General features: G+C 34.4%; 2 protein-coding genes across 2 annotated transcripts; both read right to left on the bottom strand.

Annotated features, from left to right (window-relative positions):
• Nucleotides 1-2,113: 2,113 nt before the first annotated feature.
• Nucleotides 2,114-5,005, bottom strand: LOC149790813 (uncharacterized). The gene has a single exon (XM_089972872.1). The coding sequence runs from the start codon at nt 4,487-4,489 to the stop codon at nt 3,488-3,490; it is 1,002 nt and encodes a 333-aa protein (XP_089828998.1). The 5' UTR covers nt 4,490-5,005; the 3' UTR covers nt 2,114-3,487.
• Nucleotides 5,006-9,290: 4,285 nt separating this feature from the next.
• Nucleotides 9,291-14,451, bottom strand: LOC149790812 (uncharacterized). Its single transcript, XM_089972870.1, has one exon. The coding sequence runs from the start codon at nt 13,592-13,594 to the stop codon at nt 12,668-12,670; it is 927 nt and encodes a 308-aa protein (XP_089828996.1). The 5' UTR covers nt 13,595-14,451; the 3' UTR covers nt 9,291-12,667.
• Between the last annotated feature and the right edge of the window lie 488 nt (nt 14,452-14,939).

The raw sequence follows: 14,939 nt of genomic DNA, 5'->3' as shown, positions 1-14,939 counted from the left end.
CCCGTAACCATTTATCGCGGTAATATTTATTCCGGCAATTACATGCATTGTTGTATTATTATATCGTCATTCTTCTTCTTCTTCTTCTTCTTCTTAATATTATTATTATTATTATTATTATTATTTATCCAGCTACACAGATCGTTTGAAATATTTCCTTTAGAACATCCATGCATAGCTTTCCCGTGATATAATTTCTTTATCAAATTTTTAGATGATGTTGGTTATTCGCCATGTTTCCGTTCTGTGCTCTGGAATTAGGTCCACATTTGTTGGTTCTCTTTTTCAAAAAAAACACAATAACCCGCTCGTTTATTATTGGTACAAAACTGTTGTTTTCTTTTTTGGTTGGTATTTCATATCGTAAAATACTCCATAATTACTCTATTTTGTAGGAGTACAAACATTTCTAAGAAATTGTTGCTTTTTTTTGCTATTTTGCTGTAGACTTATATATATATATATATATATATATATATATATATATATATATATATATATATATATATATATATATATATGGGTGTGGGGGTAGGAGTGGGTGTAGAATGTATGCATAGTATGTACGCTGTATCAATGTTATACCACGAGATCTATAAATTTTGCATAAAAAGGAAACGAGGCTTGCCAAGTTTCCTTTTAATGAAAAAAATTATACAACGAGTGGCATATCATTGATACAATGTATATATATATATATATATATATATATATATATATATATATATATATATATATATATATATATATATATATATATATATATATTTATATCACATACAAATACACATATCACAATCAGTTTTGCAAATTGATAAGTAGATTGTTTACTTTTTCTTAGTTTCTATTTTTATTAACATTTATTAGATCAATATAAAACACACACGCTTATGATTTAAGCACGAATGATGGTTTTAATGAAGAAAGCAGAGCGCTACAAACACCTAGTTAACTTCTTGAACAATGAACTCTCGGCCATTCAGGTGCCGGCGAATGGAAATTAGTGTGGAATAGAAAATAAGCGAAATGACGAACCAACAAGAGGGAAATAAAATACTATAATGTATTTACAGCTGATATTAGTCATTATTCTGCTTTAATTAACATTACTACCGACCATATAACTCTCTCTCTCTCTCTCTCTCTCTCTCTCTCTCTCTCATTTTCCTTTGGTCGGTTCGACTTAACTTTTATTATCATTCATACGTCAAGAGCAATCGTCGTATGACTCAAGTGAAAATGCTCTACCCTCGTCTTCTTACGGATTTTCTCTCGCATGTTGCTATGATCTTACAGAGAGAGAGGGAGAGGTAATTGTACATTTTATTATTATTAACTAATAATGAAAATGTACAAAGGCCGCCTTTGGACATTTTCATATTTTCTTAATAACAATAATCGATTTTTAGAACATTATAACAATAAGAACAACAACAACATCAAAGCATTACATACTTGTATGTGTATGATAATAGTACGTGTGCCTCATAACCAAGAAATACCGTATGGTGTCGACAGGTCATTGCCACGTTGTATTTATTCAGTACATGAACACTGTAGATAAATCTCAGGATAAGTGCATACGTAGCGTTACGACGAACCGTATTCTTGTAGGTTACTTTATGTAAGTACAGCTTCAGGGTTTTCATCCAGCCCAAATACGTTTTCTCTCTCGCTCCAGATTTCTGCGTATTTTGTCCCTTATGCTGGACGGAAAGCAGAAAAGATTGCGATGAAATTGTATGCCATGTTAAATTCATTTAGAAAACGGGGATCATTAATACTTTTTATCGTTATTTCATAAGTCACTAATGATTAAAGAGTGGGAAATGATCGTTGATACATAGGCCTAGAATCGACAGCACACTGTTGCAAGAATATTTACATACCTGTATTATTGCGCTATGGGCGAATCACAATTCGATATACTAGTAGTATTGGTATATCTAAAAATTGCTTTATACCAACACTGTAAATGTATGTATGTATGTATGTATGTATGTATGTATGTACCGGCTACAGTTGAGAAGAGTGTAGAAATATGTGTGCTTTGTTTGTGCTGATATTTTAGCATATTTAAGATCGGCAGAACACTAAAGGCAAGAAAAGAAAATAAAGAAAAATGTGTATTCATTACGCAAGTTAAAATACAGAAGATCAATCGTTTTACTTTTTTTAAAATTGTATTCTCTCTTTATTTGGAATTGCATTTTCATAATTTCTATTTAAAAAATCCTTATACTTTCTTTAGTTTACTACAGCTCAGAAATGAAGGATTTCAAAGTAAACCAATCTTACAGGTTGTCTTAAAATAACCAACTTCCATATTTAATGTATTCTATGGGGGACACATAGATAAACACAAGTCTTACGCCAGATTTACATTTTGCAAGACTAAGGTTGTACGTGGACACTACGTTTTCTAATATTACGATACAAACATCTCATTTGCTATTTGCAATATTTTAATTTCTTCTAGTATCATAATAATTATTGTCATACTTTGCAGAATACATACATTCTGTTGTTTTCATTTAAGGTTTCATAGAATGGTCTGATTCCTCTATAATCTTTTAAAAGCTTTTATAATCATATATGTTCCAAACTTAAAATTGTTAAAACTAAATTCTTTCTTCTTGGTTACTCGTCAGTATATCAAACGGTTCTCTTTATAATGACATAGTGCTTCGAAATCAGGTAAACTTCTCTATATATCAAAATTATTTCGATGAACTAGTAATTAAATGTGAACATCACATGTTTAAACAATCATTTAACATATCATACTTTGATGTAACGAGTGAGAAAAGCACATAAGCAATATAATGCATAATTCATATACAATATATAAATGAATGAATAATGGCTATAACAACCTGTGTGCCAAAAAATGTTCAGAGAGAGAGAGAATCATTATACACATTTACGCCTCGGTATTTCAGAGTTGCCGAGTCTTCATTTTTGAGTAATTGAAGTAGTTTGTACATGCTTGGTTTCTGCAAATAGTAATGATCTATATAAGACTTTTTAAGTGATGGGTATAGATGACAGATTAAGACAAAATTATAACAGCAATAATTCTCGTTTTCCGATCGTAAGCCTGGCACTCAAAAAACGGGCTGCTTGGAAAGATGGCGCCAAAGCGAACTGAGCAAATCTCCAATCTGATTAGAATCAAATCTCCACTGGGTTACTTCACGTAGAACAGTGGCGATCTTGTTTTAATCGGATTGAAAGAGGCATGTTACAGGAGCAAGAGGCAAAAATGACATATTAAACAATTGTCACAGTGTAAAATATCATAAACCCACGAAATAAAAGTATAGCTAACAAACATATAAACGTGAGATGAAGTACTAAAATCTAAAAATATTCGATATCAAGCCGGCCCCAAACAGCTACGTGCTTTGTCTGGACCAGAGGCGCAAGGCACGATTGAAAATGAACAAAGTACAAGTGTAGCCTTTGACAATATAATCAATCTCCCCTATATCAGTTCAAATATCAGAACTAGCTTCCTGTCTCCCATAAGAAGAAAGTCTCCCATGAGGACAAATTTATCACCACTGCAAGTGAAGCAAATTGCTTCTGGACACTTTGGAATTCCAGTAGAGAACACATGTAGAGGTGTCCCGTTTGGAGAAACCTGATGAATGTTAACAGACTTTTCACCTACAACATACATGTTCTCATCCCTGTCGACGGCCACTCCACGTGCACCATCCAAGTCATCGTGCGTATACGTAAATATCAGCGTCCCGTCTGTACTGTAAACATATACTGCAGAAGGTCTATAGCATGATACATAAATGCGTGTCTTGCTATTATTCGTTGCCAAAGAGCAACTCCATATTGTGTGGCACACCTCCACGAGCAATTTCACGGATCCATCCATAGATACAATACACCAATATAGATTGTCCTTCTTTCTGCCACTCACTACCAGTTGATCTTCAGAAAGGGCAACTATGCCATAACAACGCAGATTCGTACTGATTATTCTTCCAGGTTGTATGGAATTATTCACATTCAGAAGCTGGATCTTTTTATTATCAGGAAGAGTCACTGCCACCTGAAATCCTTTAATTACACACACATCACATGGACTCGACGTAAGAGTATAGTCAGCAAGGTGCCGATTTGACTGGTCATAAAGTCTACATGCATAATTATTATAATCCACAAGTAAAATCTTACCATCTGGTAGACAGGTTATACCAGTGTATCCGGAATTCTTGCCATCCGTGTAGTCTGCATTAAACTGTGCTATTCTTTCAGGTTTGCAGTCCTTCAATGGCTTAGAGAAAGGATATATTTGTGTCCGCTTATCTTTTTCTACAGTGTCTCTCTTTACTTCAGACACTTTATTCCTTACGACGGTCGAAGCTTCTGTTGTTTCTGTATCAAAGGACATAACGATAGGTGGAAACTTCTGTTTCCTTTCACCAATATTAATTTCAGCGAAATCGTTTTCACTTTGTTTGATCATATTGTAGATTAAGTTGTAGTCTAACCGAGGTTCCGTTATCTTAACAGGAATCACAGCCTCTATCCACTCAGTGCCGGATTAAACCCCGTGGAGGCCCTTAGGCAGTCGAAATCTTGGGGCCTCCTTCGAAAATTATCCGCTAATACGTTTTATCAATATTATTTTGATCCGTTGTCGCGGGGCCCCTAGGCCGGTGCCTACTGTTTATTTGGTAATCTGGCACTGTTTCCACTTACGTTTTCAGTTTCGGTAGCACATAAAATAATACAGAAATGCATCGATAATATACTGCCTATGAATCCACACAAATATCAGGTAGAGAAATAAATGTTACCTTCATGCCTTCCAAGCAATTGAAAATAGTTTGTTTTTCTTCTAAAGTACTTTCTTCAGAAAATATTCGTGTACACAACGTTCGCAGTAGAGTTGGAAGTGTAACAAACACTACGTTCCGTTCATTACCTTTGTAAATGGTTAACTACTCACCACGGCGTGATCAGTACTGTGCGTGTTGTTTACGTTCTACTTCCTCTTTAAGGTGACAGGCAATCTGCATACAGAGTTCAATGAAATCTAGGTTACAAATAGTAAGAAAATTACAGGTATGTTTATTATGGAAATGAGCAAAACCCCAAGTTAATGGGCACTTGGCCAAAAGTGGGTTGAGTTTTAAACCGAATATTTTAGGTTGTGAAGAAAAGACATTTGGTACATTTTGCATAAGTAGGTTTTGAAGTTTTAAAATATGAGCACATTGTGATATTGAATCATTACTTTTACCTGAAAAAAATAAGTTATATAATTCAAGTTGATTCCTATCGTATAAACAGGGCTATAAATAATAGCATACACGTCACGTCACCGGTTGCCCCATGCGACTACCGTCAAACAGAAGAGTCGTTTTTGAATCCCGCAGTCGTCTTTGGTAGACAATAGGTCTTATTTTAATTTGAAATAAAGAAATGAATATATTATCATATCAGACATATCGTGAATCCATGGATAAGCAATGTTTACTGCGAGCAAATCGTGCATTATCGTTATTCTTACACGATCAAACTGCTACAACAATTATAAACCAAATACTCACTGAATATTGACCAAAAATTATATAATTAACACGACAAATCCACGTACTAATACAGCAAGTTTGATTTCTATGTTTAAGTACAGTGAACGGTACAAAAGCTCAAAAGGACTTTGAAAAGGAAATCACCCTGTTCAGGAATCGAATGTGCCTTCCGAAAATAATTTCCTCTCTTTAAAAACAAAAAAAAAAAAAAAAAAACATTAACGGCTTGGTATCATTAAACAAAAACATTAACGGCTTGGTATCATTAAATACAAAAATAACATCATCATGAACAACAACAACAACAATAATATTAATAATTAAAATAATAATGATTACAAATTTGTCATGTTAAAGATCATTATCTCTTAGTAATTACTATTAGTAATTAAGATTTAAATACGAGAAATTATTTTCTAACATTTCCTTCTGTCTTTCTATTTATTTGTCAGTCTCCATATATATATATATATATATATATATATATATATATATATATATATATTAGATTAAGGGCTGTGGAGTAATGAAGTAGGCAAAGTGTTTGTAGGATATCACTTTACTCAGGTATATCATCCCGTGTAACCTCGAGATGACAAAAAAAAACAAAGCATCGTAAATCTATGAACACTTCTTGGCATCTGGTGGTTTAAGTAAAACATTTTTTCCATAATGGGGAGAGGGAGTAGCTCAGTTGGTGGAAATTCGGTTTTACAATCGACGTGTCGCGGGTTTGATTGAAACCCAGACTCGGTCTCGGTGCGTCTCTTGGGTGAGACGTTTAGCTCAAATTTTCTCTGCATCATATAGGCAATAAAATGTTTAAAACCAATTATGGACAGAAACAAATATTCCATTATGTGTTTTTAAAAAACGCATAAAAATGAATCTGCCACCTTTCGTCCTTGTAAAACTCTTTCCGTGTTTAACTTGCGAGTCAAAGCCTGTAAGAATGATTTATCAGGACCAGTCATGAACCGAGTGCATATGTAAATCTCATTCCAATTAATCTGCTTCATGAAAAGGGATTTGTGAAGATACCCATCAATGTATCTCCGCATAATTCGTTAATTTCTTTCAGAAGTATCATGCCATCTATGGATCGCTGCAATGCGTCTCAGATCCTGGATCTCAGAACCAGTATCTTGTGAAACTTAGCAGCACTTGCCAAAACGTAAAGTTGATTTTCGCCAGCATTTACACATTGATGTCCCAGTGGTCCAGTATGTCTGCATCAATCAAAGCCGGGTTGATAAAAATACCAATGGACCATTTCATCCCGAATGCATTCTGATGCTTTAGCTGCTATAAATATTGTCACACAGAGATGGCTGCACAATTACCATAATTTGTCCCAGATATGGACTGGGGTGGGACTGGGGTGGGAGTGGGTGCGACATTACGGTGGACCAACTGCAAGAAGAAAATTATTTATTTTACCCCCCAAATAAGATTACAATATCATTGCAAGCTTTTAAAAAAAATACTTTACGTTCTTGGCATTGTCGTACATTTTTCATTCCATTACATGCGATTTTGCTGCATAACTATATGACAAGGTATCAAGTGTTCAGTACCCGTAACAGTTACGATATTGAGTGGTATCAAACCAATAAAGTGACACACACACACACACACACACACACACACATCATTTCGGCTACGTTTTCTGAGTTAGTTGAATCCGAATAAAGACTCCATTGAAAGTGAATTCGCTGAAACGTATGGATTCCGAGAAAGACATTATTATTTGAGACTTATTGAATACCTGCCAAAATTTATATCGTGATTGATCTAAGTTTTATGAAAACGGAGGTCCTCTGTTAAGATACGATATCAAGACTGACTATGCTGACATTAGTAATAATTATTTCTGCCAGCAAAGTATTAAAAGTTGAAAAATATGCTTTAGTGCATAATCATCATGACAAAAATATATTTATATTGCCGTTGCATTTTAAAAAAAAATGTTTTCAATGAACAAACGAGCCAGGCCTAGAGCTATTCAACTGGGTTGTATTCGACATATTTATCGTCTCAGATAGCATGTATTATTGTACGATCTTTTGACTGTTTATTGAAATTTTCAAATGCAGGAGGTAGGTCACCAGTGATTGTTATAAACTGAATTATTTTTCTGTTTTTGCGGAAATTCAAAACCCCTTGGTGAAATAATCGCAATATATTTGTATCTGTTTGACAATATCATACTGCTAATCTTATTAGGCAAAAAAAGTTTTATTTACTGTACTACACACACACACACACACACACACGGACACGTTATTATCACGATGATTCAGCGGGGAAGACGAGTGTATGTACTCAGAGGTCGTAACGATATGGATCATCGGAAAACCCATGTCGTCATGCCATGTGAGTATGATCTTTTGTTCCCGCTGGGTTTTCCAAATTAAAAATCCCTTATTCAATCCACGACGTAAGGTAGAACGGTAATATATCTGTTCGACGTCCCCATTTGGTCTAATGGCTGACCTTAGAAATGGACAGTTGGGCTGCCTTTGGCATGTCACGAGGCGCTACCAAGGTCACAATATATATCAACATGGGTGGTTTTCGATAGGGAAGTTCGAACAGTGGATGTCTATAATTTGACATTATCGTATATATCGAAACACACACTACAAACAAAATAGATACGTTTGATAGACAGACAGACAGACAGACAGACAGACAGACAGATAGATAGATAGATAGATAGATAGATAGATAGATAGATAGATAGATAGATAGATAGATAGATAGATAGATTAAGTAACAAATATTTACAAGGGAACTTTAATAATTATGAACGCAAACAGCAAATATTTAATATGATACCAACCATCTTAATAGTTTCATTAGGTAATTAAACAGTTTAATTCGCTTTAAACAATGCTCTTAAAGCGATGGTATCTTAATGTACAAGTTGAACCTTGTGCCAATAATTTATCTTTCTTTACTTTCTTCAGCCTGCACAGAATATTGTATTGGATGTTTCATTTTGACGCATTTGACCTAATGATTTTGATTCACTTTAATAATAATAATAATAATAATAATAATAGGAATGTTAAGAAGGAAAAACATATAAGAAAGTGAGATAGTGGCAAAAAATCTGAAAGGCATTTTTAATCATTTACACGACAAGAACCACACGAAAACAAGGTTATTCTTTTGAACATGAATAGAAAAGCTTTGAAATATATGGTTACCCATGCTATCTCACAGAACAATGTCGTTGTCGAGGGAAAAACATGGTTGTCTGATCAAATTTCTTGATATTCGTCCTAATTAAAATTGTTTGCTCTTTTAGCATTATGTTTTATGTAAAAACTAGAAGTCATGTGTTTTATATGTCATTCGACGTAGACAGTATTTTTTTCCTGAATCACATTGCATATTAGTCAAAATTCATTTTTGCAATATAGTCAAAAATACTTATCTTAAATCTTTGTAATCAAAAATTTCAGACGGGTGGTTGCATTTTAGTCAAAATATTTTTTCTTAAATCATATTAATCTAATGCTGGTTTGTAGGACATGAGAACATATGAATCCGTCCATTTGGTGATATAATAAATTCAATGACACGCTGTTGTTATACGTACTTCGTTTGTGCTAATATTTCAGTATATAGATGCTCGGTAAAACAATAGAGAAAACAACACAGACAAGAAGGAAGAAGTGTGTTTGCTTTATGAAAATATGCAAAACAAGTACAGAATAGTACTGTTTTACTTTTATTGTGTTATCTTTTCGTTTTTAATTGCATATTACACAATTTCATTTGATTATACGAACTTATTTTACTAGAACTCAGAAAGTAAGGCAGAAACAATTTTACTCGTGTTCTTAAAAATAACAAACATCCTTATTGCAAGTATTATATGGGGAAACTGAAAAAATAACAAACATCCTTATTGCAAGTATTATATGGGGAAACTGAAAAAATAACAAACATCCTTATTGCAAGTATTTCATTAGGTAATTAAACAGTTTAATTTGGGGAAATTGAAAAAAAAACAACAGGCCTTACACCATATTTATATTGCACTAGACTAAGGTTGTAAGTGAATGCTACGTTTGTAATATCATAATACGGTCATTTCCTTTTCTATTTACAATATTTTAATTTCTTCTTGCAAGATAATACTTATCTCTATCATTACCCAACTTACAGAAGATTTTGCTGTTTTCGTGCAAGGGTCATACAAATGATCTGCACGCACTTTTATTTTTAGAAACTTACCAAACAATTTGTTCCAATCTAAAAATTTTTTAATGTTGTTTACTGCTCTACATAGCAAACCATTTAGTGTTTCGAAATCAAGAAAAAAATCTTTTTTTTACACAACTTATCTAGATGGACTAGTTTTTCATTTAGCCATATTAAAGATGTAATATATCAAGAATTCCAGTATTTTCCAACTAGAATAAAAACATAATTAGTTTTCATTGTGTTATTGGGGGACCCGAGTAGCCGAGTGGTCTAATGCGCTCACCGGTCCGGATAACCGCCATCTATGTCTGCGTGGGTTCGAGTCTCAGGTTCGGTTAACGCGAGAATGTGAGAATAATAATAACCGTGGGTCGGTGGTTCTTTCCGTGGTTTTCCAGGGTTCTTCCTCCACCAGCTATTCTGGCTGCCATGTATAGCTTATCTTGTGCTGAAAAATGGCGTTAAATCCTACAACAACAATAATGTTATTGTAACGCAGAGGTAATAATACTGTCTTCTAAAACTTGAATAATCTGACTAAATGTCAAATGCATCTTTACAGAATCGATTATCTTATAATTCGCAACTATTATGCTACAAAACAAAACAAATTCCATCCATAATACATCATAAAACTATTAAATTCATCGTTTTATATAGGTAAAACTTGTTATAACGCGATTCGATATAGCACGATTCAGCTTATATAACACGATGGCAACATGGTTCCCGATTTATAATTTAATGTGACCACTCTTTTTAACAGCCTAAAAACACGTTCTCGGAAAAGCGATTTATTCATATCCCTATCAGAAATTTAATTCCAGCAGTGATTTTAATGTTGCTAACTTCTGAAAATTTCTAAAACATATTGCAGTTTTATAATCGTTAACGAAAATGAAGAAAAACTTTCAAGTTCCGACAAATTAAGGAATTTTAAAAAAAAATATAGTTTGCACTGTTTAATATTTGGAGGAAGTAACATGTAGCTAGTTTGACATTTTTCGAGAATTTGTTAACGCGATCCCGCTTATATCGTGATGTTATTCTTTGGACCCCAAGCATAGCGTTATAACGGACTTTTCCTGTATGTTTGAAAATTTGTGATTCCCCATTTAAATTTGCCTTAGCAATGTCATTTTCAAAGCAAATAATATTTTATAATAGTTTTGATCTCAGTTTTTCATCATGTTTTATAATTAACAACTTTTTAATTTATTACTTCGTCAGTATACAATTAATTTTTTTTTAAATGTCAAAAAGCTGAAGTCAGATTGGAAGTTGATTTGGCAAGAACACAAATGAGAGAGTAAAGTTGCAAATTACCGATGAATTAATAATACTTACCTTACCAGAATTAACAATTTTATTTTGTTTCAAATTTTCTGTAAGAGAAGTTAAATTCACAGATATCAACGAATCAGTTGTGAATATGGCTCATAAAACGTTAATCATACTTTGGTCCAAGTCTAATTTAAGTATTTTAGCAGAGTCTAGTATTTGCTTTTGACAATGACACACTCCAATTAGCTGATGTTTCTTCAGTATTACACTGTTAGCATGCAATGTTATAAACAAAATTATATAAAGCTTGTAACGCATTGGAACAGATATTACGGAGTCATCAATAAATATTTGTGTGTCATCTGCTAATTGACTCAGCATGTATTAATTATCATAATATATACCATAATGATCGTAATACATCTTGCTGAGTGGTTATTTCGAGTCATTGTCCCAAACTCTCTGATGAAAGATTATAAACGTATGGCATTATTGCGTCTAGACCTTCTAAAAGGTAGGAGATGAGAAATTATGAATCTGTAAATTTGGTGATGTAGTAAATTCACCGAAATCTTGTAAATTCAGGTGTAAATGTTGTTAGAGAACATTAACATGTATTTCTAAAATTATCTTGCTTTTCAGGAATAATCGTACTAAGCATCGTTTTGTGTCAGTGACAGTTTCTATATAGATCCGCATCATGCAAAAATCTTGACACGCAGTTCAGAAATTCCAACAAATTAGCATAACTATGAAATGATCTTACGTAATTTCTTTATCTACACCAATAATGAAATATCCGAGGGTGAATGTATGTAGTACCTAACCGACGATCATTTCTACCGAGACAGGAACACTGAATGAATCTCTGGACCTATTTGTAATATGAGCTACATATATTTAAATAAACATTCAACAGAACGGAACAAAATTGTATTGTATTTGACGTGTGCAAACAAAGCACACAATCAATACAATACATAATTCATACAGTATGCATAATGTAATAATAAATGAATGAACAATGGCGGGAAAAAATATTTGCACATAACAATTCAGAGATGGAGAGTAGAAGTGGACGTATAAAAAAGATGGTCAAAGTTGAAATGCATTACATAATATTCATCTAGCTATTTTAAAGTTGCTAAACGTTCAATTTGTTTTGTAATTGTATTAGGTTATACATGCTTGGCTTCTGTCAATAATCCGGATCCTGTGTGAGGTATACAGGAGACATTAAGACAAAACGATGACAGAGATAATTAAGGTTTCTCTATCGAAGTAATGGAAAGTGGAACGTGTCTCACGCTTGGAAATAAGGAATGTTGGGACCGATTAACCCATCGCTAGCTAAGCAATGCACATTCGATGAGTAAGCAACCAAATTATACCTTTAAAAAGTATCAGGGTAAATATCGTCATCCCATGAAAAATAACTAACCAACAAATAATCGGAAGGTAGTGGCGAAGTACTAACAGAAACTCAATTGACGATATGACTGCCGTTCAATCTCGCCTAAAGGTGTCATGTCTTTGCATGAGACAGCTGTCAAGACACGATTGAAAGTGAACACTGTCAGTGTCACGATATATTCTCATCATTATTTCAGTTCAAATATCTGAACTAGCTTCCTGTCTCCCATAAGAAGAAAGTCTCCCATGAGGACAAATTTATCACCACTGGAAGCAAAACAAATTGCTTCGGGACTCTTAGCGATTCCAGCATAGAACACTTGTAGAGGAGTCCCATTAGGAGAAACCTGATGAATGTTAACAGACTTTTCACCTACAACATACATGTTCTCATCCCTGTCGACGGCCACTCCACGTGCACCATCCAAGTCATCGTGCGTATACGTAAATATCAGCGTCCCGTCTATACTGTAAACGTATACTGCAGAAGGTCTATAACATGATACATAAATGCGTGTCTTGCTATTATTCGTTGCCAAAGAGCAGCTCCATATTGTGTGGCACACCTCCACGAGCAATTTCACGGATCCATCCATAGATACAATACACCAATATAGATCGTCCTTCTTTCTGCCACTCACTACCAGCTGATCTTCAGAAAGGGCAACTATGCCATAACAACGCAGATTCGTATTGATCGTTCGTCCAGGTTGTATGGAGTTGCCCACAATCAGAAGCTGGATATTTTTCTTATCAGGAAGAGTCACTGCCACCTGAAATCCTTTAATTACACACACATCACATGGGCTAGAAGTAAGAATATAGTCAGCAAGGTGCCGATTTGATTGGTCATAAAGTCTACATGTATGATTATTATAATCCACAAGTAACATCTTACCATCTGGTAGATAGGTTATACCAGTGTATCCGGAATTCTTGCCATCCGTGTAGTCTGCATTAAACTGTGCTATTCTTTGAGGTTTGCATTCCTTCAGTGGCTTAGAGTTAGGATGTATTTGTATCCGCTTATCTTTTTCTACAGCTTCTGATTTTAATTGCGACATATCATTCGTTATGACTGTTTTAGAGTATGTTGTTTCTATACCATATACCATCTAGATAAGTGGAAACTCCTGTTTCCTTTCCCCAAGATTAGTTTCAGCAATAGCGCTTTCACTGTTTTGACTGAAGAGACGATTATCACGAAAATGTTTTGTACCAGTTTTTCGGCCTAAATAATATTCCTGTCGCACAACCGACGAATGATTTGAAGAAACCATGTTGAACAAAATTTATGAAGTCTATATGACCCTAGCCTAAACGTTTTGAACGTCAAATGGTAGCGAGTGTTTGCAATAAAACTTAAAATCTATACCAGCATGTTCGAAATAAATTACCCTTAGTGCAAAAAATGTAAGCTAGTCCCAAAATGCCCAGTGCTATTACAACTGCATGGTCCCTCGGCGCCCTGTTTGTCGTATAGACATTGTGACATCTACGACGCAGGATTTCTCCACATACCGTACTTTAAGATGAGGCTCCAACCGAGGTTCCGTTATATGAACAGGATTCATAGCCTTATCCACATTAATGTTCAATGGTCAAAACACAGACAAGAGTACACGAATGTGTCCATAATGTACTGCCTATATGTCCATATAAATATCAGGTAGCTAATTAAACGTATCTTCCTGCCCTCCGGGTAATTGAAAGTAGTACTTTTCTCTTCTAATATATTTTCTTCAGGACCTGTTTGCGTCGACAACGTTGGCAGTAGATTTTTGTAGGTGGAACGATATGTATAGGACAATATAGGCCTTACTTGTGAGATTTGACGGACTTTACACTATTAGATATTATTGTAGAATGCATAAAACAATATTTTCTGTTCGTCGACTTTGTAACTGGTTACCTACTCGCCACGGTGTCATTAACACCAAACATGTTCTTTAGCCGTTAACAATCCACTTCCTCTTTAGGGTTACAGACAAATGTATACAGAGTTAAATTTAACCAATGTTAAATACTAAGAAAAGTATATGTATGCTTATCATTCACTGGAAAGAAAACTCAACTCAGTGGGCAATTTGCCAAAATGGGTTAGGTTTTAAAGAACGTCTTTTGGTAGTTTTCCATGAATTGGTTTTGATTTTGATTTGATTTGATTTGGATATTTAATGTAGCTTTTAACCATTTTTCAGTCATATCTCTACGATGTCTGTAGTGTGACAGTTTAAAGTGATATCACATTATCCTGACACCAGGCCGACCAGTCCTAACACTAACCTCTTAATGCTGAGCGCCAAGTGAGGCAGAAGTTAGTACCATTTTTGTAAGTCTTTGGTATGACTCGACCGGGGATCGAACCCACGACCTCCCGCATCCGAGGCGGACGCTGTAACCACTAGGCCACTGGAACGGTATGAATTGGTTTTGAAGTTTTGAAATATAGGAATATAG

The sequence above is a fragment of the Sinohyriopsis cumingii genome, chromosome 10 (genome assembly GCF_028554795.1).
Source record: "Sinohyriopsis cumingii isolate HCF-2022 chromosome 10, ASM2855479v2, whole genome shotgun sequence".
In the NCBI taxonomy this organism is placed as follows: domain Eukaryota; kingdom Metazoa; phylum Mollusca; class Bivalvia; order Unionida; family Unionidae; genus Sinohyriopsis; species Sinohyriopsis cumingii.
This window is presented reverse-complemented; position numbering and strand designations above follow the sequence as displayed.